This window comes from Chondrus crispus, genomic scaffold (assembly GCF_000350225.1).
Source record: "Chondrus crispus Stackhouse genomic scaffold, scaffold_269, whole genome shotgun sequence".
In the NCBI taxonomy this organism is placed as follows: domain Eukaryota; phylum Rhodophyta; class Florideophyceae; order Gigartinales; family Gigartinaceae; genus Chondrus; species Chondrus crispus.
In genome coordinates this window covers 55,354-78,285 of record NW_005179148.1, presented here as the reverse complement: position 1 = coordinate 78,285, position 22,932 = coordinate 55,354, and the positions used below count along the sequence as shown (strand labels likewise).

The following is a 22,932-nucleotide window of genomic DNA, read 5'->3' as shown; positions in this document are numbered from 1 at the left end:
TTTACCATTACAGTAATACCCCAAGGTAGCCATGGCTTTCCGCATGGACTCTTGGCAGGGTTACCGTGGGTGGCACACTCTTCTCTGACTGTGCCCTGCATCGGCACTGGACCTCGGGACGAAAGGCGTTTTGCAAACCGATTTCATTGCCTGTCCGCGCTACGACGACATCCATCTTCAGCAGGTGGAAACTAGCCAGCGAACACGGTTTGGCAACCTATTCCGAAGCCCGCTTTAGTATATCATGGCTTCTCCGGGTTTAATTCGCCTCTCCGTCGCCGCCTCCGTCATCACCACAGGTGCCGCGGGTTACTACTTTCTATCAGAGGGCGGCGACTCAGAGAAGCTTCAATCGAACCTGCGCGACACGACCGAAAAGGTCTATCAAGTTCTCCCTGCCGCAACCGACTGGGCAGAACGCGTCGCAAACACTGTACTCGCTCCACAACCGGCAACCCTGCCTGCCTCTGTCCCGCTCGCAGTTGAAGAGGAAGTCCCGGAAAGGCAAACGCAAGAGGCACGCCGAGAGGCTAGCGACCCCGAGACTGAGAGACTGCCGCTAAAACAAACAGGGGCACATTGCCATACGTGCAGCGGACCGCGCATTTGGTTTTTCGCTGAGAAGTTGCGGTTGAAGAGACGCATCACTCCGTATCCTGACCCATCGCAGGACTAAATAAGCTCTCGACGCCTTCTCTTCAACTCCACCTTGCTGTCGTGACCTCCTAGCCCGAAATGGACTTCATCTTTTCTGCAATAAGACATTCCAACGAGCCTGGATGCTGAGGCAAGCCTCATGCGCTTCTGACAAGCGCCAGTTCATACGCTGTTTCGGTGTTTATAAGGATGGGACTCTGAGGCACACTGCACGCATTTGGCGAAGCAGATACTGGTTCGGAATCAGTGAAGTTAGTCGTTTATTCGATACTCGAACCTTGTATCCTTCAACTGTGATACACATTCTGCGGGTTTGCAAGCACCTCCCACAACGGTGGTGAATCCAGCACAGCCGCTACTCTCACACGGACCTTCAGCGAAGCTTTTGGGTTTTCCGCGTCCATAAGTGCAAACGCATATGTCTTCCCTTCAATCCCGGCGTTGATCGCGTCCGACAACGAGCTGTAAGCATGCCCCAACATCTTCCCCGAGAAGAGGTCAAGCACCTGGTATGTAATCTGCATGGAAGCATCCACAGGGCCCTCCAGCGGAATATGAAACGCCTTCTCAAACTCTGGATGCTCCACCGAAGACACGCCAGGCATGTTGTATGAGGCGCTCGTTCGCTCTACGTGAGAACCAACCCTTATCTGCAGGTAAGGCCGCTGATTCTTGGGAAGGTTCTCCGCTTCATCTACTTCTATGGTTAGTAAAACATTAGAACACTGCCTTGGCCTAATTTTGTCAACACGCTGCTTCATGATCGCTTTGTAAACTTCTCGTCTGTCCCACGACAGCGGGAGCCACCGGGCCGCTATCCGCACCGTCGGAACAGCTTCCTCAGGCGACTCGCTGAGTTCCATCTCACTGGCGCCGTGTTCGGCAAGGTGGGCAACCAGCACAGTCTGCTTGCCCAAAAAGTCATCCGTTCCGACATCGTAGTCGTACGCTTTGATTGCGAGCTGCTGCGATATGGACTCGCTCATGAGCACAAAATCAAAAACTTGGTTGCTCCATATCGGATTTGCTGAGTTATTGATATGTTCAGTCTTATGAACTTTAGCTCCATGACGTAAAGTGAGATACACATCGGGAAGTTCACTTTGGCCGATAGCTTGCTTGAGGACGTGACGATCAGTGCTTGGGAAGCCAGAGCCACTGAGGGCCGCGACGCGGAAAATGCCTACTGGCTTAGACACGAAGTGGAAGAAGTCGGTTTCCGGAGCGACCTTGAAAGCAATTCGGTTCGGCAAGACGGCCATGGAGGCGAGAAGGTCCTCCACCACTCGACGCATGGTACCTTTGATAAAAGACTGGTCGCCCAAGGCGGCGAACCCGGTGAGGGTGTAATCGAGTTTCGGGGGGTTGATGAAGGCAATCTGCATGGCGGCGAAGAGCGGAATGCGGTCGAGCAACGGACTCATGAGGACTTCTACGCGCCCTTCGATCTTGGTGTTGGTGACGCCGAAGGAGTAGTGCCGATACCCCTGGACGCACATCTCGATAACTGGGGTGCCTTCGTAGCGAATATCGGCTTCGATGACGGGAACGTCGTCAGTGCCTGCGTTCGAGCGCTGGAACACCTGGACGCGTTCGATGGCCAGCCCGTCGTTGCCGACGTCGATTTTCGTGAACTGCGGCGTGGGAAGCCCTTTGGGGATGGCCGCGATCAGCGCAGGCTCGACATACTCCTTCAAGGTGGTTTGAACGATGTTCGCTGCGTACGGCCATAGCTCTTGGATGATGGTGGAGAGCCACACAGTGGTCTCGTCCTGGTTGTCAGTGGAGAGCCTGGAGAGGAGAGTGGTGGTCATTGTTGCCTGAGAGGCCAGTGACGGGGGGAGTCCTGGCGCACGTGCAGGAGGGGGGTGTCGGGGGGGGGGGAGCACCCTGGTCACGCAAAACTGAGAGTTAGAGGGGACATGGTGGAGGAGATGGGGCTTTGGCGGAAATCTTCTCTGACCTCAGAGGACGATAGGTAAGAATTCTGTTGTTCCACATTGTGTGTGCGTAGATGGGGGATTTCAAAGGCACCGTGGTTCCAACAAATGGAGACGCGCAGCTAGAATGGGCCATGCCTACAGTATCACGAACGTATGTCAGTGCCAGCAGCATTAATTGTTGGGCGTAAGAGCCGTTGAGATTCACATTTTGATGCCGACAAAAACAACGAAACCCCCCTTGAAACGAAATAAGTCCACCACTGCTCCCGTGCTGTACGCCTCCGCAGTTCACTTAATTCCATCATACGTGTATTGCGTACAGTAGCCCGCTGAGGACGCCCCACCTGGCCGTCATTGCTGGTGGCCCTCGTCCCCGTCAACTGTACATCTTCCCTCCGCTTTTCTTGTATCCCTCCCTCCCCTGTCCCACGGCCTTTCCGCCACGCCGCTCCTCGCACTCCTCCTCCACGCGCACAGCAGCGATGAATCGCTCGTGGCTTCTATCCCTCCTCCTGCTCTCAGTGTTGCACCTATCCCTCGCCACGCCCAACTCGCTGACCGTTTCGACGGACCAGGGCGAGACCTGGTCCCCGCTGTCGTTACCATTGCCGCAACCCTCCCTCCCCGCGCACGTGCACCTGCGCCACAGTTCGGGCCCGTCGGCGCCGACCCTGCATGCACCGCGATGCGCAGTAGGGGGTGCGCTGCGCCTGTCTCTCGTGCGCGACAGTTACGGAAAGGCCCTGGGGCTGCGCTGGGCCGCGGCGAAGGCGTGCGATGGGCAGTGGAGCGCGGGTAGCGGCCCCGACCTGGCTGTCACGGAGGAGGTCGCGAAGCGCATCCGGCCAGACTGGGCTGACTACTTGAGTAAGAGCGCGCCGGACGGAGGGGAGAAGGCGACGGAGGAGGAGGTCGTGGACACGCGGAAGGAGAAGGGCTTCTTTGGGAAGTATGGGCTCTATATTATGGGGTTTGTCGTCTACGCGTTGGCGAGGGGAATACAGACGGGCTTTGCGCAGCTGAAGGAGGAGGCCGAGAGCGAGGAGCAGGAGAAACTCAAGGAGAGGAAGCCAAAGGGGCAGGTTCGCGTCGTCGTGCCGAAGAGGAGGCAATCGACTAAAAGTCAACGAAAAGCAAAATCCGCACAAAGAGCAAGGACGTCGAGAAAGCAGTAATGCCTGCGTATGTAATGCCTTGGTGTTCGTTCGCGATCAAGCCTCCAAAGGCTTGCTGGGTCAACCAAAGAGTGGGAAGCGCGCAATGGTACATGACGCAATCTGCCGCTCATAACCGCCTTTGATCAACAAGTACTGTGGGATGTTCCTGGTGCAGGGATGCATGAAGAGTGCCTTGAGCAATTCAAATCCACAGCAAAAGTTATTTTACTTTGTTCATCGCAAGTTTTGTACTCCCATCAAGATTCTGTGGTAATCAACCTGATAATCGCCTCGTTCACGGTCTTGCCTTCCTCGGCGAGATCGATATCAGCATTTTCAAATTTCCGCATCAGTAACCCGTCTAGCTGACGTCGTAGTTCCCTCGCAAGTACTGCAACCTTGGCCGGAGCCTTGAAGATAACCCAATTGTCAACCGACATTTGCCCCTTTTTGTGTTGAACATTAATCTCCCCACCGAAAAGCAAGATGGCAAACGGCGATACCATACTAGAGTCACGAACAAACAGACGTGAGGTTTTCACCTTGGCAAAGTACGCCAGCCATCGCGTCTCAAAATTACCCTGGTGGAAATTCACCGACTCTGGATGCAAGAAGAGCCTCTCTCCACTCTTGGACCGCAGTCGGAGGTCTTTCGCATTGTATTTGTTCGCTACAGTGCCTCCTGCTACCTCGTAATACGTTTTGTCCGGTAGATCGATGCGCGCAATGTTTGGATATAGCGCCGCGCAGACAACTGCTTTCACGACACGCAGGTTATCACTGAACTGATTGACCGCCTCTTCTCGTTCCCAACCCCTAAACGACCTCTCAGCCCCAGGGAGTCCAAAGCCAGCATCTGCGAGGGCATCTGCAAGCTGCCTCCTTCCATCGGAAATGGCTTGTAGCGTTTTCCTTGCAAGAAAGTTCTTTGAACAGAACGCCTGCTCTGCAGCATATCCTCCTCTGCTTTCGCGAATGTCTCGCCAAGCGTTGTATGCCCTCACGTACGTGAGCAGGTCCGATTTTCCCCAGACAAACGGGGCTCGAGCTGCCCGCGCTTCTTCTCGTTTGTCGAAAGGAGCATAAAATGGAGAGCGCTCGGCGAGCGTCGCTGCAATAGTGAGGGCCGCATCTGTGCAACTGAATAATGACCCGAAAATTAACAACTTACCGACACGAGCATCAACAGGCATCCCAGTCAGATGTTTTCCAAGAGCAGTCAATTCGACCTTTTGAGATCCACTAGTTTGCCGCCGCATCGCCCCAATTTCGATAAGGTTTGTGATGGACGATGTAATTGAGTCGGCAGCAGGTGGATCGATGGCCTTTCCGAGAAATAAGTGTGGATCATTTTGGCTTTGCTGCTCCGGAATGATACTAAGCATATTCAGCACCAAGTGCTCCAATGCAACTCGTTGAATCTCAGGTGTTTGTTCTGCTGCGATCCGGTTGTCAAAAGTATTTTTTCGCACAAGACGATAACATGTTCCACTTGAAACGCGACCGGCTCGTCCCGCTCTCTGCTGCGCTGCTGCCTTTGAGATAAATTGTTCCTCAAGAACAGAAGACCTATTCAGTGCATCGTACCCCATTTGCTTCGATCTTAATGTATCAATGACAACGGTGACGTCATCAACGGTGATCGAAGTCTCGGCGATGTTTGTTGAGCAAATTACTTTCCGCTTCCCTCTAGGGGGTTTGGAGAAAACTCTAGTTTGTTCTTCAGGAGACATCATGGAATGCAGAGGTAGAGGCCACAGACTGTGCGATTCGTCTCCTGTTGAAAGCTTCCTCACGACGGCCGAGATATCAGCTACGCCCGGGAGGAAAATCAAAATCGCTCCATCGCGATTCATTCTGCCATCTCTATTCAATTTCCAGACAAGCAGGCCGATTAGATCCACGTTGACAATCGACTCGTCAATAATGCCAACCGTTTGTTTCATTTCCAAATGTCTTTGAGTTTCGCTAATAGTTGTTTCTCGACTTTGAGCAGTCGACAACTGTGCATCATACGTTTTCAGGTCTCCGTCCAGTTCCTGTCGCTCATCGTCCAGCGCAATGTAAGCACGCCCCGCTGCTGCGGTAGCGGTAATACGTTGCTTCGGAAACTCAGTGCCTGCCGCCGGCTCCATTCCATACTTCCCTTTGTGGACCACTTTCCCGACTCGTTTCGCATAGCGTGCTCCAGGTCTTAGTCGATACTGTGAAAATCTAACGGCATCCTCAAGGTAAAGCTCCTCCACAGGAAATGTCCTGCCCGGTATTGACACGATTGGGACGGTGGCTCGTTTGTTGCCTCTTGACAATGTACTCGAGAAGTACTCAGCAAATTTGTTTGCATCCAACGTGGCCGACATAAGCACAATCCGAATACTAGGTCTTCTTGCCGCAATCTCACGGAGCAAGAGAAGCACAAAATCCGTCTCTACGGAGCGTTCATGAACCTCATCTACCAGGACATGAGTCAAGCTCTCCAATTGTGGATCGCCCTGCAATTTTCTTAGAAGGACTCCAGTTGTACAAAACACAACTCTTGTGGCTCTGGAACGCTTTGAGTTCAGTTTGACCTGGTACCCAACGCTTTCTCCAACCCTCTGACAGCGTTCCGCGGCAACACGTTCGGCAACAGACATGGCCGCAATACGCCGTGGCTGTGTACAGACAATGGACATAGGCTCTTTCGCCATTGCCGCGTCCTCCAGTAGAAATTGTGGAACTTGTGTAGTCTTTCCAGACCCAGTTGCACCACTCACGACAACGACCTGATTATGTCTAATCTTTTCAATAATCTCGTTTCTCGCTTTGTGGGCGGGAAGCATAGACCTTCTCGATTTCATATCAACCAGTTGTGGTGAAGACTTCAAAGGTTCAACACGCATTGGTCGTTCCACAGGGCGTCTTGTTGCTCTTCCAGTAGATTTCGGATGCATCTGCTCATTTCGCGCCGAAACTGAAGGCGTTATAGCAGCCATGTGTCCAGATCCAGTGTCGCAAGTGCCTTCGTTTCTTTTCGCTACGACTGTCATTAGCTGGTTTTCACTCACATTGCCCAAGAACGAGACTACATCGTGGACTACCGGGGTAGGAACAAGGTCTTCTCCGGGCGAGAATTGCAGTCCTCCAAGTGACCGCATCGCAGATAGCACTTCGCCTGTCGCAGCCCTCATCAGAACCCGACGATACGAAGCATGCAACTTATCCTCTGTGGCGGCTGTGGTGCGAAAATTGGTTCCTACTATAACAGCTGGTACAGAAAATGGATAAAATCCGTCCAAATCCACGACGGCGACAATCACCGGATACTGAACACCGATGCCATTCAACCCTTTTTGCAAGCGCACGACGGCAGCCCAACTGTTTTCAAATCCCGGCATTGATCCGGGACCGACCGTGGCGTCTTCACCATATATAGCAGATAATATACTTGCCTCCGTAGCTCTTTCCTCGCAAGCCAAGTTTGCAATATTTTCCTCCAGCGATTGGAATGTATATCCCGCGATCATATTGTGTGTAAGTGTGTTGTACAAGACGCCTAGTGCAGTAGTCATTTCACCACCCGACGCAAGCAATGCCCTCTCCACAGCCTGTTTCGATAAACAAGTCAAGCGCATGAGATGGTCTCGGTTTGAAGAATCAACGCGATCCTTGCTCTGCTCCCTTGAACTTGATGTAAAGCGGACAACTTCTACATCAGCCGTTGGTGCGAATGATCTTGGTAGTTCCGCTTCGTCCAAGTTTAGGCACAAATAGTCGAGTGCTGAAGTGACATCCGAAAATCGTTGACTAACATCAACAGCATCGAACTTTGAGAATCCCATTCCCATGAGCTCATTCTTCAAGAAATTGCTTGCTCCCTGAATGCCACTAGCTCCAGACGAAGAAGCAGAGGGCTGATGCGATGCGCCCCCAAGCGTGGATCCGTTGGGCTGTACAATCGCACTTTCGATTAACTTCCGCGATGTCGCTGAGATGCTTATAGTCGCAGACTCTTTGGACTGCTCTATCTTGGCCCGTCGTTCAGCTTGAGCCTTCCTTCTCTCTTTCGTGACTACTCTTTGCTTATTTTCGGCATCATACTCCTCAAATCGCTTGTCCAGACCAATCCATACATCTCGAAACTCGGGCGCAAGCAGTCGCTCCAGTGGCTTTCCTCGCTCGAGCTGGTGCAAAACATTCAGGGCTGCATATTCTTCGCCTGGGCGATCCCCAACACCAGCAACTCTATCAAACGCGGTACCCTTCGCTTTTTTCCCATCTTTTCTTCCAGCTGGAATTGTGCACAAACAAATCTCGCTCCCGCTCATTTTGCCAAAGCTACAACAAAATACCGCACAGAAGTAGAGACAACATAACATTAGAATTTGGTGTGCAAGATGCGAGCAGGGAATGCAGAAAGGTGAAGCGCGCACGTAATTCATATGGCACAACATACTAGGGCCGTTTTCGATTAGTCTTGATGCACAATTCGCGAAGCATCTGCGTGGGCGACTTTCCGAGCCACTTCGGCGCTCCGCTCGCTGCCAAAGATCCGGAAGCACCGGCTTGCGAACCGGAGCCCGCTGCGGATGCTTTCCCTCCCTTCCCCGCCTTTCCTTGAGGATTTGCCAGCGCTTCCAGCTCAGGATCAGCGCCGAGTCGTCCGCCAGCCCCCTGTCCACCACCACGACGGTTGCTCGTAGTTTTCCCACCGGCATTGCCGGACAAAGATGAAACTACCGCGCCTCCTGGGCCTGTTCTGCCGCGACGTTTGCCCATTCCAGATGATTACTTCCTTAGAAGGAACTACAAGCAGGATGTCGATTCCGCAAATCGTAACCGGCTCAGACTTACGGTCTACAGCTGGCACCCAAGCTTTTCGACGAGTACGTCGATTAAGTTGTGCCTCAGTTCGTACGATTTGCAGTGGGTTCCTGTTGATGTCTGCAATACCTTCGAGGGGGGGACGAGAAGGACGCCGCCGCTCTTGGATGCGATTTCTGTGACTCATTAATGCATGAATATGATAACACTCCAAGAAGAAAGTGTTACACGTGGATGCCATCTACTGGATGGTCAGAGTATGACCCCTGAGGCCAATATTCTGAGCCTGAGAGGGCCATCTGAGCCTCATCCTATGATCATCCTCACGTTCATCAACTGCGACTTTCCAAATAGGCGATATAGGCGACCCCCTTAATTAGTGCACCCCGTGCCATGCGCATTCTTTGTGCACTATCTTCAATGTGCTTTATCTAAGGGGCTCGCTAAAAAGTAGTTTACGGGGCAACGAAATGTTCCGTTACAGTCAGCCCTCCCAATAGTACTCCCCCGATAGTAATAAACCCCCCAGTATGAATACCACCCGTCTTTCCCGCAAGAAAAAGTGTGATTTGAGATGCTATAGGCAGGTCATCTGGATACGGAAATGGTGTGTTGATTTCGCAAAAACACATTGCATATTTATTAAAATTTGAAGCAAGACCATTTCGAATAAGGATACAGTAGTGGTCACAGAACACGAAACAAACAGGTATGTGTTGGGCGACCAACTCCCGCCTTTTTATTCACGATACCCACCAAGGTTTTGCATAGCGCGTGCGGTCGCTGGCGGCAGCCCATCTCATCCCCTTGGCAATCTCCCTTTTCCTCCATCCGGCCCAAGTCATGTCAGAACGCAATCGCCTTACTATCGCTCAGCAACAAGAGCTGCTTGCCGAGTACTATCTTCGCTGTCATAACGGGGAACGCTGCGATCGGAGTTTTGTTGGAGAATGGGCAGGTCGTTACTTTCAACTCAACCGATCTGTTCCGCAGTCTACTGTCTCGCGCATCGTCAAGATGCGCACCAAGCTAGAGGCGAGTGCATCCACAAATTCGAAATCTCTTCGGAACCCGTTGTCTTCACGATTTGATGAAGCTCTTGCTGTATGGATCAGAGACTGCGCAAGCCGCAACATCGCCCTTTCGGATAATATCATCACGCAGAAGGCCGAACGTCTTTGGAAATTGACAACGAACGACGACACGGCTCCAGAGCTTCGTTTTTCCAACGGCTGGCTTCAAAAGTTTAAGAAAAGGCATGGATTAAGACGCATATCATATCATGGCGAGCAGGCATGGGCTGCGTTTATTGAGGCTGAGAGAGCACTACCTCTCATCAGGACGATGCTTGACGGCTACAATTTAGACGATATTTATAACGCCGACGAATTCGGTCTGCAGTACCGATTAGCACCCAACAAGACCATTGCTGCCACACAAATTAGTGGATCCAAAAAGGACAAGGCAAGAATCACGTGTCTGGCCTGCTGCAACGCTAGTGGAAGTGATTTGGTTCCCTTGCGGATAATTGGAAACGCTCGATCGCCGCGTGCTTTTCGGGGAAAAAGTGAGGAGGAGCTGGGGTTCGACTACAGAAATAATGCCAAGGCCTGGATGACAAAGGCACTTTTTTGAGTGGCTCCAATTATTCAATTCAAGTATGATTCAGAATGGAAGGAGAGCTCTTCTCTTGCTAGACAACTGTTCCGCACATGGAACGATGACAGAGGTAAACACATTGAACTTGTCCAACACGAAGATTGTTTTCCTTCCTCCGAATACCACATCAATCATGCAGCCATGCGATGCGGGAATTATCGCTGCTTTGAAGTGTCGCTACAGGAGGTTGCAAATGGGTAGAGCTCTTGACTTTATTGATATGGGAGAGAGTAATATATACAAGGTTGATGTGCTACAAGGTATGCGTTGGATAAAAAAAGCATGGGAAGAAATGGACAGCAGGGTTATTCGAAACTGCTAGTGTCACACCAAAGCCGTAGGTGAGGATGTTGATGTGAATGGTGAAATTGTGTTGCACCGTGACCGTCCGGAACTTGACATCAAAATTGATCAGGTTGTACAAGATAGCAGCGAGCGAATGCGAGTGGAGTACCTACTTCATCAAAAATCAGAAATGGCGTCTACAGAGCCAGTCACAGACCGAGATCTGGTTGCTTTTATCTCCGGTCCCGAAGAAGATTCGGGGATCACAGAAGGAGGCGATGAGGAAGTGTTTATGCCTCCCCTTCGTGAGCAGTTGCGCATTTTGGCTTCTGCTCACGTCATTATGAGCAATTATGACATTTCTGGGGCGGTTCTACGGGGGTTGGAAAAGGTGCAACGGGGACTGAGACGTCAAGCGCGGGAGGAATTTTGTCAAACGAGAATAAGTGATTTTTTAGGATAGAGTTATGATAATAACGCCTCCCGTAGTGATAAACCTCTGTCTATGGGTATCTTTGTCTTTTACGAACAGCACTCTTATTGGGAGGTTGCACTGTACCAGCGTCTGCCGTCGCTGACGCTTCGTGTGTTCATTATAGACACGGCTCAACGCTCGCTTAGCAAGACGTAAATGATAGGACGCCTCCGTAACACGCACCTCCTCACAATATCGCTCTGCCTACGCAAAGGCTCGAACCACGGATGCTGGTTCAGTTGTGCTCATTGTGTGATTAGTTGTTCGAAGATGCATAAGGTTGCTGGGATCTGTAAAAGAATGGAACCCGCTCTCTACGGACGGCGACGACCATTGTGCTCCCGTGAACATACGTGTACACCTGTACAAAGTCGTGCCAAGCTATCAGAGGGTGCATTAAAGTCCAATATGCACTAACTAAAAGTGCGCTAATTAAGAGACCCCTGTATGTCTTGCAAAAAAAAAGCTGGCCTCGTATGGGACAAATCACTTCTTCTCCACTTTCTTACGACACTTTTTGAGGTCTGGACCCAACAAAAAGCAAGAGACACTTCTAGTCTATCGTAGGCACAATGCAACCCTCCTTCGGGAGGTTTCACTCTCTCCGCAGCGCTTCTGGGGAGAACTTGATTGCTCGCTTGACACCGAAGTCAGCTCTTGAGGTTCTGGATACTGATGTAGCGTACTGCGCATCTCTGCGCGATGTCGCTCGCCAAGCGAAAGTGCGGGGGAGAGAGAAACCCCCGTCTGTAGAACTGCTTGCTCTTCTTCTCGCCATACCTTCCACCGTTGCAGAGATCCTTCGAACTGAAGGAGAGCTTGCATGGAGTGGAGAGCATCCCGGGAAGCACTCTAGTGCATTACAACTCACGTGCCAGGACCGCTCGGGTGTCGAGCTAAAGATCACTGTCGCCATACACCGGATCCCTGCGAAAAATATCTTGAAAGAGATGCATGAAGCGCTCTTCTCTGCTGTAGCAGCCTTGGAGGCAGTGGTGCGGGACGCCAGCGGAGAGAAACATTCACATGTCTTGACGGAAAAGGACCGATCAAAGCCATCCCTGTTAACCGTCAAGACTGCGTCGCATCCACTAGAGATTCATGGGCAAGCTGTCGAAACACGGGCTGTATTTCGCAGAGCTGCAGCTGCAGACGCAAATGTGCGAGACAATAGGGCGTTCGTGATTGCAAACGCTGCTGCGAGGGCACGAGCAGAACTTTTGGAACAGCGCCGGGCGAGAAAGGCGGCTGAGAGGCAAAAGAAAGAGCACGAGAAGCGGTTGCTGAGGAATGCAAAGCGTAAGCATGAAATGATAAAAGCGTCAAAAGGCAAGCCAGCTCTAATCGTGAAGCGCCGCAAGAAGAGCCTTTTCGAGATTCAAGACGACGATGCGCCCGGCGTACCAGAAGCTTCGAACTCGGGAGCTGCAAAGCTAGATGTGACTGCACCATCGAAACAGAATGCTCATGACCGGATGAGCCCTGTTACAGCAAAGCAAGAGGCGATTCCTATCAGCAGGGATATAGGAAGGCAGCGGGCGTCCCCGCTTACATCTGCTGGCCAGGCTGCTGCTGCGAATGAAGAATCTGACGTTACCGGAAGACCCGAGCCGGTACCATCCGCAGCGCAACTACCTCCCAAGAGAAAGAAAAAAAAAAAGGTCAGAGCACTTGTATGAAACCTTAGGCACAGATCAGCACGCTACGCACCAGAGCGTAACGTCTCTTGAGCAATTTTTGTTAAAGTACATATGATCCCTTTATTCTGCACATGACAATACGGTGTGCATGCCCGGGGGCAACAAATTATTAACCAATGCAGCACTGCGGCAGTGAATCCCACATGGCTACTTCAAAACCATCCATCAAAGCGTTGACGGAGGCGACAATAATATTTGGATGAGCGTACACGGTTGTCCATTGCCTCCCCGAGGCCGAGTCCTCAAAATCGACCACGACACGCGTCGTAGCAGCAGTGGCACTCTCACTATCCAGGATGCGAACCTTGTAGTCTGTCAGAGCGACTGTCTGCAACGGTTGATACATGCTGAAGAGGACTTTCCCCAAAGCTCCGTTTACCGCATCGATTGGTCCATTCCCTTCCGCCACTTCAAGGCAGATCTTCGTCGGACATGCCTCCCCGCCATCTTTCGGACCGAGGAGAGCAATTTTAACCGTCGCCTGAGTCACGGACTCGTTGAACGGAGGACCCTCAGAGTTTGGCCCGTAATGGATGCGCTTATTATCCGTGGTCACACTGAAATCCAGCAGCTCGAAAGGCGGTCGGTAACCCTCAACACTTCGACGCAGCATAAGCTCTAGGCTTGCTTCAGCGCCCTCAAAGCTGTACCCCTTATTCTCCAAGTCCTTGACCTGTCCGAGCACCTGCTTCGCTCGATTCCCCCATTCTTGGCGTGCACCCGCATCATCGCCGGCCGGGACGAGTCCGAGCTCTTCCGCCTTACTCAGCACATTCCGTCTCCCAGCCAGCTCAGACACCAAAATGCGCTTCTCATTCCCTACAAGGCTCGGGTCGATGTGCTGATACGTATCTTCGTTCTTCAGCACGGCAGCCACATGCAAACCCCCCTTGTGCGCGAAGCTCGACACGCCCACGAACGGCTGCCCCGACACCGGCTTTTGGCACGCAATCTCATCCACGAAACGCGACAAGCTGGTGAGCTTACTCAGCGCATCCCCTACGCATGCGTATCCCAGCTTGAGTTGCAACGTCGGCACAATGCTCATCAAGTTTGCATTCCCAGTGCGCTCGCCATACCCGTTGACGGTTCCCTGGACCAGGCTGGCTCCCGCATTCACGGCTGAAATGGAGTTCGCAACAGCAAGCTCCATGTCGTTGTGACAATGGACTCCGACGCGCGTGGCCGGAAAGCGGTGCACGACGGTGGCGGTGACCTTCTGCAGATCCCACGGTACGCTGCCACCGTTGGTATCGCAGAGCACGAGCACATCGACGCCACCATCGACAGCGGCCTGCAAACATGCTATGGCATACTCTGGGGCAGCCTTGTAGCCGTCATAGAAATGCTCGGCGTCCAACATGACCTCGCGGCCAAGGCGTTTAAAATAGGCGACGCTCTCCCTAATCATATCCAAGTTCTCCTCTAAACTAGCTTCCAACACCACTTGGACCTGCATGTCCCAGGCTTTTCCAACCAAAGTAACGACGAGGGTATCTGCATTTGCCAGCATCTGAACGTTCCTGTCCTTCTCGCACGTGGTGTTCTTATACCTGGTGCTCCCAAAGGCGACGAGTTTGGCGCGCTTGAGCTTTCCCCGACAGTTCTCGAAGAAGGCAGCGTCTTTGGGGTTACTGCCCGGCCATCCGCCCTCGATGTAGTGTGCGCCAAACTCGTCAAGACGGGTGGCAATCTTGAGCTTGTCGGCGACGGAAAGACTGATGCCTTCGCCTTGGGCGCCGTCGCGCAGTGTGGTATCGTAGACTTGGATGCAGCGGGAAGGGACTGGCATGGCTTCGTTGTCAAGGGGGGATGGCGAGGAGGCGCTTCGCACAGCAGGGGTGACCATGCGCCAACATGGCGAGGGTGAGATGGCGGTGAGGGGGGAGGTGCGGCGGGAGAGGACTGGGGTGAAGGCGGACAGGAGAAAGGCGGGGAAGAACATGACGTATTGGGAGGAGAGGGGATATGTGAACTCGGTGAGAAGGGGAAGGAGCGAGTTGGGTTGCCTTTTCAAGTCAAGCACATGAAGTGATGGGGGGTCTGCAAAAGAGCACGCACTGGGAGGTGCAACACTGTATGACAGGGTCGGTAAAATATCTCGCGGGTGGCGTATTAGGCGCACACCTGAGTTACTATAGTATGAATGAGGCCACAGTTGGCATTGAGTCTCATAACGCGTCATCAACCCTCGTAACGCACGTAAGACACACCCCGTGCATACGCACTCACCCCTCACCAAAATCCACCAACCCGCGCACATCGTGCACCGCTATGCCCTGTCCTCCGTACTCTGCACTACTGTACATCGGTGTGGTCTACCCATGAGCGCTTTCCCCCAGCCGCGGGATGCAGCAGTTAGCTCAGCCTTTTCTACAAATTTCTCGTGCGCTGATACGCGGCCTTAAACTGCTCGAGGCAAACGAACGTGAGAATGGTATGCGGCCCAAGCCTCAAGAAGTAGGGTGTGACCCCTCTCCACAAGCTCAACACGCCGTCTCTCTGTGCGGTCTTCCTCAACGCATCCACCATACCCGAATACTCTGGGACGCCATTAATAACGTTCATATTCTGCACGCGCGTCTTAGCGGAGTCCAGCGGGATAGAAACGCCGGTGGCGACGAACGCGGAGCACGTGGACGCGGCAATATGCGCGCCCATGTTATCCCCCAAGGCGCCGGTGGCGAGGATCATCTCCTTCGCCTGGTCGTACGTGGCCAGCTGTGCGATGTTGAGCAGCATTGCGCGGCCGACCGTGGCGGACGTGCCCCTCCACAGGGTGGCGAGGCCCTCCTCGCTGGTGACGCGGCCGAGGGCGTTGAAGACCGAGGTGTAGCCGCGGCGCTCGGCGGGTGGCAGACGGCCGTCGGCCGTCATGCGGATCAGGGCAACCTCGGCCGGGTTGCCGACGACCGCCCCGATGCCGCCCGCAACCATCCCCGCGAAGGCCTTCTTAAAAAAGGGGAGCGGCGTGCCGTCAGGTGACATCAGGTCTTTCAGCACGCCGAACGTGCCTAGGCGGGCCGTCGTGTATGTCACTTGCCGGAAGAGACCGGCAGACAGACCCTTGTAGAGCGCCAGCACACCCTCAGAGGCTGTCACCGACTGCACGGTAGAGACGAAGCCGCTGCGGATGGGGGTTGCGCATCGGGGCGGGAGTTAGTAGCGGCGTGAGGACGGGGCGTGGATGGCGAGTAATGCGCGGGATGCGTGCGCACGTACGGCTTCGGAAGGCCCGCGACGGAGGGGGTGAGCTGCATACGGGTCTTGATGAGATCGACAGGCTGCACAACGCAAGTCGCGGCCATGCCTATGACGGAGCGGAAAAGTTAGCATACAAGCGTGGCGAGCGGAGCGACGACGGCAGCGGGAAACGTACCGGACATGCCTCCGAAGGCGAATTGGAGGTGCTTTGGCAGGGGGGATCTTTTCGCGGGCTGCGTCATGATGCGGTCGGCGTGAGGGGAGCGGATCGGGAGAGTGGGGAGAGCGCGGGGAGCGTGCGGGTGCGGATGAGAACGCGGGTCGGTCGCGCGACCGAAGCGATGTGAATGACGACCAAGGAGGCGGGGGTGTATGGGGCGGTGCACGTATGCCACCGCGCCTGGACGTCGAGCACTTCGACATGGCACTGCATGGATCGCGATGCGGCCGCGCCCTGGATCGCGATGCGGCCGCGCCTTGGATCGAGGTCGTGCCGCATGACGGCTTTGATCGGCCACCAATCACACGGCAAGGTCTTCACTGTAATGATGGCGTCATGCTCACGCGTTTGGTCTGCACGAGCTTCGCCACTGTCAGCCTCGCTTCATTCCCACACACCCTATCTTCCTCCTCTTCCCCCCCACTTTCCGCCGTCGCATTGCCTGTCTTCCTCCGCCGCACCCGTCGCTCACCTCAACCGCCCGCCCTTCGAACCACCACCATGTCGTCCGAACGCTCTTTCATCATGATCAAGCCCGACGGTAAGTCCGACCCCCCGCTCCATCCCCCGGATGCCCCCACCCCCGATCCCACCGCCTCCTGCTGACACTTCCCTCCTCCCGCAGGCGTCCAGCGCAACCTTGTGTCCGAAATCATCGGGCGCTTCGAGCGCCGCGGCTACAAGCTGTGCGGCCTGAAGATGGTGCAGCCGACGCGCCAGCTCGCTGAGAGCCACTACGTAAGTCACTGCCCCGTATCGCACCTGCCCCCCTCCTCCCGCTCGCACTGACCGTGTCCCCCCCTCTATCCCTCCCCCTCTATCCTCCCCCCGCAGGCCGACCTTTCCGAGCGCCCCTTCTTCGGCGACCTGTGCACCTTCCTCTCGTCGTCGCCCGTCGTCGCCATGGTGTGGGCCGGCGCCGACGTTGTCAAGCAGGGCCGGACCATGATCGGCGCCACAGACCCGCTCAAGTCCGCCCCGGGCACCATCCGCGGGGACCTGGCGCTTGTTACGGGGAAGAACGTCATCCACGGGAGTGATTCGTGTGAGAACGCCGAGAAGGAGATCGCGCTCTGGTTCAAGGATGGAGAGGTCTGCAACTATGAGCAAGTCACCGCCCCCTGGATTTACGAATAACGCGCGGTTGCGAGGCCTTCGGCAAGTGATGTAAAAATCGTCGCTCGCTCGTAAGCTCGTTTACCACTTGCATTCGAGACGGTAGAGAAACATGTTGTGTCCTCACGGACGGCATCGACGCCACGCAATGCATGACGGACTTTCACGATAGGAGATTTACACGTGTTTTGCATGTCTTCGAGCATAAACACCACGTGTCAGGCACGTGTTGGCCTTTGTCTAATATTTCTACTGGTTATCATACGTTGAGGGGCGAATTCACCCGCTTCGGACCATTAGTCGAGTACCATATTGCAACGCACAGTCGAACCGCCCTCGCATTGCACTTCGGGCTCCTTACTGCATCTCCTGGACACACTCCCAGACGTTGCAGCCTTAGCCGTGCCTCAAGGTGTCCTCTACTTTCTTGCGGTCACTCGCAGGCACCCCCTTCTCTATCTTCCATCCCCACTTTTCCCATGGCCGTCCTCTACCTCCTGCACCGTCTCGCCGTCGCCACCACCGCCTCCCCCGAAGACCAACATGCCGAGCTCTCCCCGTTCCACTTCCTCCCTGTCCCCATCTTGCTGGTGCTCGCCGCCGCCTGCCTGGCTCTCGCCGCCTGCGTTGCCGGCCTCACCCTGGGCCTCATGAGCCTAGACCCGCTCAGCCTAGAAATCATCATGCAGAGCAACGACCCCGTCTCCGCCGCCGCCGCCCGTCGTGTCAAGCCTGTGCGCGAGCAGGGCAACCTGCTGCTCGTCACCCTGCTCTTTGCAAACACCCTCGCCACGGAGCTGCTCCCGCTCGTCCTCGAGGCCCTTGTCCCCGGCGGCTACTTCTCGCTCATCGTCTCCGTCATCTCCATCATGCTCTTCGGCGAGATCATTCCGCAGGCCGTGTGCTCCAGGCATCCGCTGCTCACGGGGTCGAGCATGATCGGCTTTGTCAGGGTCCTGCGCTTTGTGCTGTATCCGTTCACCTTCCCCATTGCCTACGTGCTCGACGCGTGGCTGGGGGAGGAGCTTGGCACCATTTACAACCGCGAGGAGCTCAAAGGCCTCATCAATGTCCATGAGAGTAACGCCGTCCTCACGCACGACGAGACCACCATCCTCAAGGGAGCTCTCGAGTTCTCGCAGAAGAAGGTCTCCAGTATATGCACGGAAGCACGTTATGTGTTTCGCCTCGACATCGACTCACACCTAGATAGGGACACCTTGCTGCGCATATTGCGCAGCGGACACTCTCGCATCCCCTTGTATGAGTCTTCCCCGAATAACATCGTATGCTTGCTTTTGGTCAAGCAGCTCGTCTTGGTCAACCCCGACGACGAGCTGCCCATTCGCTCCCTAATTTCGAAGAAGCAGCGCAACCACAAGGTCCGTGTCGCCCCCGCGCTCGAGTGTGTGGGGAATACCCTCATTTCTGACCTGCTCAACGAATTTCAGAACGGGAGGAGCCATATGGCCGTCGTGTATGACGATATTTCCAAGCCGTCGAAGGATCGCCATTTTGTAGGCATCGTGTCAATTGAGGATATCATTGAGGAAATCCTGCAGGAGGAGATTCTTGATGAGACGGACGCTTTTGTGGACAACACGAGCCGCAAGCACGTGCTGGTGCGCAATGGGGAAGGCCATCTTGTGAGAAGGACCGTGGGTCCGTCCGCGATTCTGCATAAGAACAAGAGGGCGAAGACAATCTTGGTCAAGGATATCAACGTGCCATTGTTGATGAAGCCCTTGGGAGAAACGGAGTCTGGAGAAAAGATTCGGCCGGATTGGAAGACGGCAAAGCACATGAAGAAGATCACAACTTCGTCCGATTCGTCCTTGCAGCCGCCGCTAGAAGATGTACAAGCAGATATCGACTCAGTGATAGAACTGTCACCTTCGCTGGGGCCCAGCGCCATCCCCGCAGAAGACTTGAGCGGTCTGAATGGGAAGGCACTGGGGCCGCCCTCGCCGACTCTAAATGATGGCAAGCCAACGGGAGTACAGTCTGGCCACGTGCAGATGCAATACGTGCGAATGCCAGGGTACTCTTCATCTTCGCTTTTCGGAGAGGACGATAATATTATCCCCGAAGATGTTGCATCGAGAGACTTTCAAGCATCCTCGAGCGACAGGACTAGGGAGGCAGTCTCAGATGGGACGCCTACAGCATCGAAGAGTACTGCAAGCAGAAAGAGGGCGATGGCAGGTGTGCACATGAAGTTGAGGCCCCTCCCAGAGGATGCGACAGCCGAGAGGGATTACATGCCTCCACGTAAGCGGACGACCAATGCGAAGAGTGCCGGACAAAGCCCACTACTGTCGAATAGATCGTATGGGTCTCTGGACATGGGGGGTAGCGAGGGGGATGCAGAGTCAATTTGAAAGCCTGGGCTGGCTTCGAAGGCCGAGGATGGGTCATCTGTGGGAGTCGAGGGGAGACTGAAAACGTAGGAGCGAAGAAGAAAATAGGAAGAAATACAAGGACCCCGATGTTTCCTTTCGTCTGCAATTTTGTGAAATGCTGCGCAAGCGATAAATAGCGTTTGGAAACCATTGTAGTGCACATGTCCAACTTTACTAAATCACTTATCTAAATTACTCCCAACTCAAACACATAGAGACTGTGGCTCCTCGTACGGGGCTTATTCAAATGCCGCCCCATCGACTGGTGATTCCACTCATGGGAACAAACGGGCAGCGGTAGTTGTGTTGCTATCACGCTCCGAGGCTGCATTAGGTTGAACGAGTCTTATATCTTTCCAGACCGCTCGCTGAATGCCTCCGTTTCGCCGCACTCTCCAGCTCCCGTTGTTTTTCTTAGTCATAGAGCGTCATCACGAGTAGGCTACGGTATTGCATTGGAGGCTGCTGTACTGTACCCATGACCTACACGTGTCTATGACGCGAGATGAGGTCCTCGTTGTTGCTGTGGTTGATACAGTATCAACAGCACTGGTCATCGCAACCTGCGAATCGGCGAAATCGACACCGTGAGATTCATCGCTTTGCATCTCACCCCAAACTATTTGACGTTGCCCAGGCTACGCGGCTGACGCTTGCCCCGCGCCCTATTTCTCTCGTCAAAACAGTTTGAGGTGCCCCGTGACCTCATTAACAGTCCTCCCCTCGCCCAGAACGCTGACGGCGGTCTTGACTTGGGCCTCATCCCTGACGACTGCGACGGCCAACTTGCGCTCCCTCGCGCGGCGCACGACATCATCCATCTGCTTCTCGCCGCCCACACGCAGCACCAACTTGCGCTGCCCGCCGTTGTTCCAGCGGTTGCACGCCCCCAGCTTGCACGCCGTCTGGTAGAGACGGACGGCCGCGTGCGACGCCTGCGCCGCGATCTTCCCGGTCGTCATGTTCAGATCCGTGCGCACGAGGATCACCATCTTGGGTGGGGTCGACGGGTAGGGTGAACGGTGGCGCCGCCCGCCCATGCGGAGCAGGCGCGAGGGGTGCGGCCGTACACTCACTTCGGCGAGGGCGGGCGCTGCCGCGGGGGGGAGGCGTTTTCGACGGAAGGGCCACATCGTTTCTAGTGCGCGGCGAGGCGCGGAGGGGCGCAGGCGGAGCGGGTAAGGCCGCGGTGTCCGCGTCGCGAGGCGCGGAAGAGTGCGAAGGGAGTGGTACATATTTGCGAAATATCGAAGTTTGCATGCGACGGGCAAGCGAAGAACACGCATCACTTTCTCTCGGCGGGATCCAACCGTGATCTCGCATCTATGAGGGTGTGATTGGACCAGTCGACTGGTCCAAGCCAGGCCAATGAAATGGACTATAATGTACAGTACGTGTAAATGGTGGGAACGTGTAAGAGTGCTCACACCGCGACACCTGGGGCTGAACTGAGCAAATCAAAGGCAGTCACAGGGCACCTCTGGATGCATGGGCACTGCCGCTCTTGTGGTGGAACATTTCAATGCGGGTTTCACGAGGGCTCCGACTTTCCGGAGGAGGGCTTCGATGACGACGTCCCCGAATGGCCCTTGGATCGCTTTTGATGTTGTGTAGTCTACGTGGAACTCGAGCAGCAGGGTATTGAGTGAATCATTCCGTCCCAGAGATACAGTAGAGCGATGGAGGATGGCAATGAGAAAAAGCGGGAAACACGTGCTCCCTTCTCTTGACATGCGAGGCAATCGGAGCACAGCTCTACGTAAACAGTACTCTGCAGTGCGTATTGATATATAAAAAGAAGGAATCAAGCGGTGACCGAAGTGCGGATGAAGGAAAGCTCTACAGTCGAGCAAAGAATTATGGATGCTGGAATGAGAGTGAGGTGCAAGTTGGCAGCACCCTTGGGTCGGGTGGGATGACATCCTTGTTGGAGCAAATGATGCTGGCGTTTTCTAAGTGCTCCCCGTTGCGGTGAGACTCTGTGCTCTGCCACTCGAGGTGTGTCGGGCTTCTCCCATTATCGTCCCATGCTACCATATTTATCATACCGAACAGGCAGGTAATTTTAGCATTACTTTTCGGCCGTTCGCACATAAACCGCGGTTCTCCCACGACGAAGGCAACCAGTCAGGTTTGAAAAACATTTTTATATTGATTAAACATCACCAATCAATATGAGTGGAACGGGCAGGCGGCTCTGTCGTGATGATGAAGGTGGGCATGGCGCACAAGCGTCGTCATGGAGGCTGCGCAACGTAGCATAGACGTCGACTCGAGACACGTTGAGAGACTTTCAGTCTGGAGTGTTTGCGGACATGCACGGAACGCAGGGCGGTTTGTAGGGGGCGGCGGGTGGTTAGCGTTGATGCTGTGTCCTTCAGGTTTGGGTCGCAGGACGTAGTTGAGCCCGGCGGAGAGGGATGTTGTGGATCGCGGAGCAAGGCATCCACCGTGGCTCATCGTCGCCGTTGAATGGCTGGTTCAACAGCAGGGCCGGCGCGGGAACAACGATTGTGGCGGGAAATGGAATCTGGCCGATGGAAGGCTGTCACGTTGCGTGGCGAGAGAGTAAATGTTTGTGGGTGCGCGGGTCGTTTGTTTCCTTCCCACATGTTTGTTCAACATGCTGCATCGGGTCGGCACAATAGCCTTGCCCGTGGTACTGCAGGGGTGTACTTGTATTTTCGAAAGAGCATTTTAGAGGGGTTGACGGGGGGGTGGGTGCGGGCGGGAAGTTATACGGATTAATACTGTAGCATTTCACATTGGGGTTGGCAGCAGACGAGTAGGAATGAGCTGGGCCAAAATTACATGGCGCATGGCATCTCACAGCGGGCGATGAGGTGTTGGCACCCGACAGTGCCGTACAGTACTGCACTATAGTCATTATATCCAATGACGTTTGGTTTCCTCTGGAATTTAATGGAGAGAGGTGTAAGCGCCCGGAGACAAGCCACGCCGTGTGTACCGCAAGCTGCGGTTCTCATCGAGCTGGTATCTGTGACGGTCGTCCAGCGATTCAAAAAATGGGACGTTTTGGACCCGTTGTTATCCTGCTGAAAGTACCGCGTGTTGATGTGCGAAGCAAGGCAGTTTTTTCCAAGGCAGTTTTTTCCATTCTCTTTTCGTGAAACCACCCTGTTGTTTTTCTGTCCATAACGCCGCGCAAGAAAAGCCCCCTGTTCTTTCCTCGCGTCTCGTGCAGCCATCCGCCGTCCCTAATTTCCACTTCATTTTCGCCCCCCCCCGCCCACGTGCTGCAGCCTTTGCCTAGAAGAAATTGTGACCTTCACCGAAAAGGCACTCCAGAC

The 22,932-nt window shown here is 54.3% G+C and overlaps 11 protein-coding genes; 5 read left to right on the top strand and 6 right to left on the bottom strand.

Annotated features, from left to right (window-relative positions):
* Positions 1 to 1,521: 1,521 nt before the first annotated feature.
* CHC_T00005079001 (hypothetical protein) lies at positions 1,522 to 2,733 on the bottom strand. The gene is made up of 3 exons (XM_005716462.1): positions 2,692 to 2,733; positions 1,730 to 2,561; positions 1,522 to 1,562 (listed from the first exon to the last, which is right to left on the bottom strand). Exons 1-3 carry the CDS (start codon positions 2,731 to 2,733, stop codon positions 1,522 to 1,524), a joined length of 915 nt encoding a protein of 304 aa, XP_005716519.1.
* Positions 2,734 to 3,082: 349 nt separating this feature from the next.
* CHC_T00005078001 (hypothetical protein) lies at positions 3,083 to 3,775 on the top strand. Its single transcript, XM_005716461.1, has one exon. The coding sequence runs from the start codon at positions 3,083 to 3,085 to the stop codon at positions 3,773 to 3,775; it is 693 nt and encodes a 230-aa protein (XP_005716518.1).
* A 14-nt stretch (positions 3,776 to 3,789) lies between these two features.
* Positions 3,790 to 3,900, top strand: CHC_T00005077001 (hypothetical protein). Its single transcript, XM_005716460.1, has one exon. It carries the CDS (start codon positions 3,790 to 3,792, stop codon positions 3,898 to 3,900), a length of 111 nt encoding a protein of 36 aa, XP_005716517.1.
* Positions 3,901 to 4,014: 114 nt separating this feature from the next.
* On the bottom strand, positions 4,015 to 8,064 carry CHC_T00010330001 (similar to DEAH (Asp-Glu-Ala-Asp/His) box polypeptide 57). The gene has a single exon (XM_005716459.1). The coding sequence runs from the start codon at positions 8,062 to 8,064 to the stop codon at positions 4,015 to 4,017; it is 4,050 nt and encodes a 1,349-aa protein (XP_005716516.1).
* A 3,487-nt stretch (positions 8,065 to 11,551) lies between these two features.
* On the top strand, positions 11,552 to 12,740 carry CHC_T00005075001 (hypothetical protein). XM_005716458.1 is given in 2 exon segments: positions 11,552 to 12,658; positions 12,659 to 12,740. 1 exon segment carries the CDS (start codon positions 11,552 to 11,554, stop codon positions 12,656 to 12,658), a length of 1,107 nt encoding a protein of 368 aa, XP_005716515.1. The 3' UTR covers positions 12,659 to 12,740.
* A 48-nt stretch (positions 12,741 to 12,788) lies between these two features.
* CHC_T00008989001 (2-isopropylmalate synthase) lies at positions 12,789 to 14,942 on the bottom strand. XM_005716457.1 is given in 2 exon segments: positions 12,789 to 14,471; positions 14,472 to 14,942. The coding sequence occupies 1 exon segment, from the start codon at positions 14,469 to 14,471 to the stop codon at positions 12,789 to 12,791; it is 1,683 nt and encodes a 560-aa protein (XP_005716514.1). The 5' UTR covers positions 14,472 to 14,942.
* Positions 14,943 to 14,951: 9 nt separating this feature from the next.
* CHC_T00008996001 (probable mitochrondrial 2-oxoglutarate/malate carrier protein) lies at positions 14,952 to 16,132 on the bottom strand. XM_005716456.1 is given in 5 exon segments: positions 14,952 to 14,997; positions 15,057 to 15,806; positions 15,902 to 15,989; positions 16,059 to 16,131; position 16,132. Coding segments are annotated over 4 exon segments (957 nt in total), but the record flags the coding sequence as incomplete, so codon positions are not given.
* A 472-nt stretch (positions 16,133 to 16,604) lies between these two features.
* On the top strand, positions 16,605 to 17,240 carry CHC_T00009258001 (nucleoside-diphosphate kinase). The gene is made up of 3 exons (XM_005716455.1): positions 16,605 to 16,644; positions 16,729 to 16,841; positions 16,938 to 17,240. Exons 1-3 carry the CDS (start codon positions 16,605 to 16,607, stop codon positions 17,238 to 17,240), a joined length of 456 nt encoding a protein of 151 aa, XP_005716512.1.
* Positions 17,241 to 17,371: 131 nt separating this feature from the next.
* On the top strand, positions 17,372 to 19,600 carry CHC_T00005074001 (hypothetical protein). Its single transcript, XM_005716454.1, has one exon. It carries the CDS (start codon positions 17,372 to 17,374, stop codon positions 19,598 to 19,600), a length of 2,229 nt encoding a protein of 742 aa, XP_005716511.1.
* A 159-nt stretch (positions 19,601 to 19,759) lies between these two features.
* On the bottom strand, positions 19,760 to 20,754 carry CHC_T00005073001 (hypothetical protein). XM_005716453.1 is given in 2 exon segments: positions 19,760 to 20,298; positions 20,299 to 20,754. 1 exon segment carries the CDS (start codon positions 20,752 to 20,754, stop codon positions 20,299 to 20,301), a length of 456 nt encoding a protein of 151 aa, XP_005716510.1. The 3' UTR covers positions 19,760 to 20,298.
* A 1,674-nt stretch (positions 20,755 to 22,428) lies between these two features.
* Positions 22,429 to 22,830, bottom strand: CHC_T00005072001 (hypothetical protein). The gene has a single exon (XM_005716452.1). It carries the CDS (start codon positions 22,828 to 22,830, stop codon positions 22,429 to 22,431), a length of 402 nt encoding a protein of 133 aa, XP_005716509.1.
* Between the last annotated feature and the right edge of the window lie 102 nt (positions 22,831 to 22,932).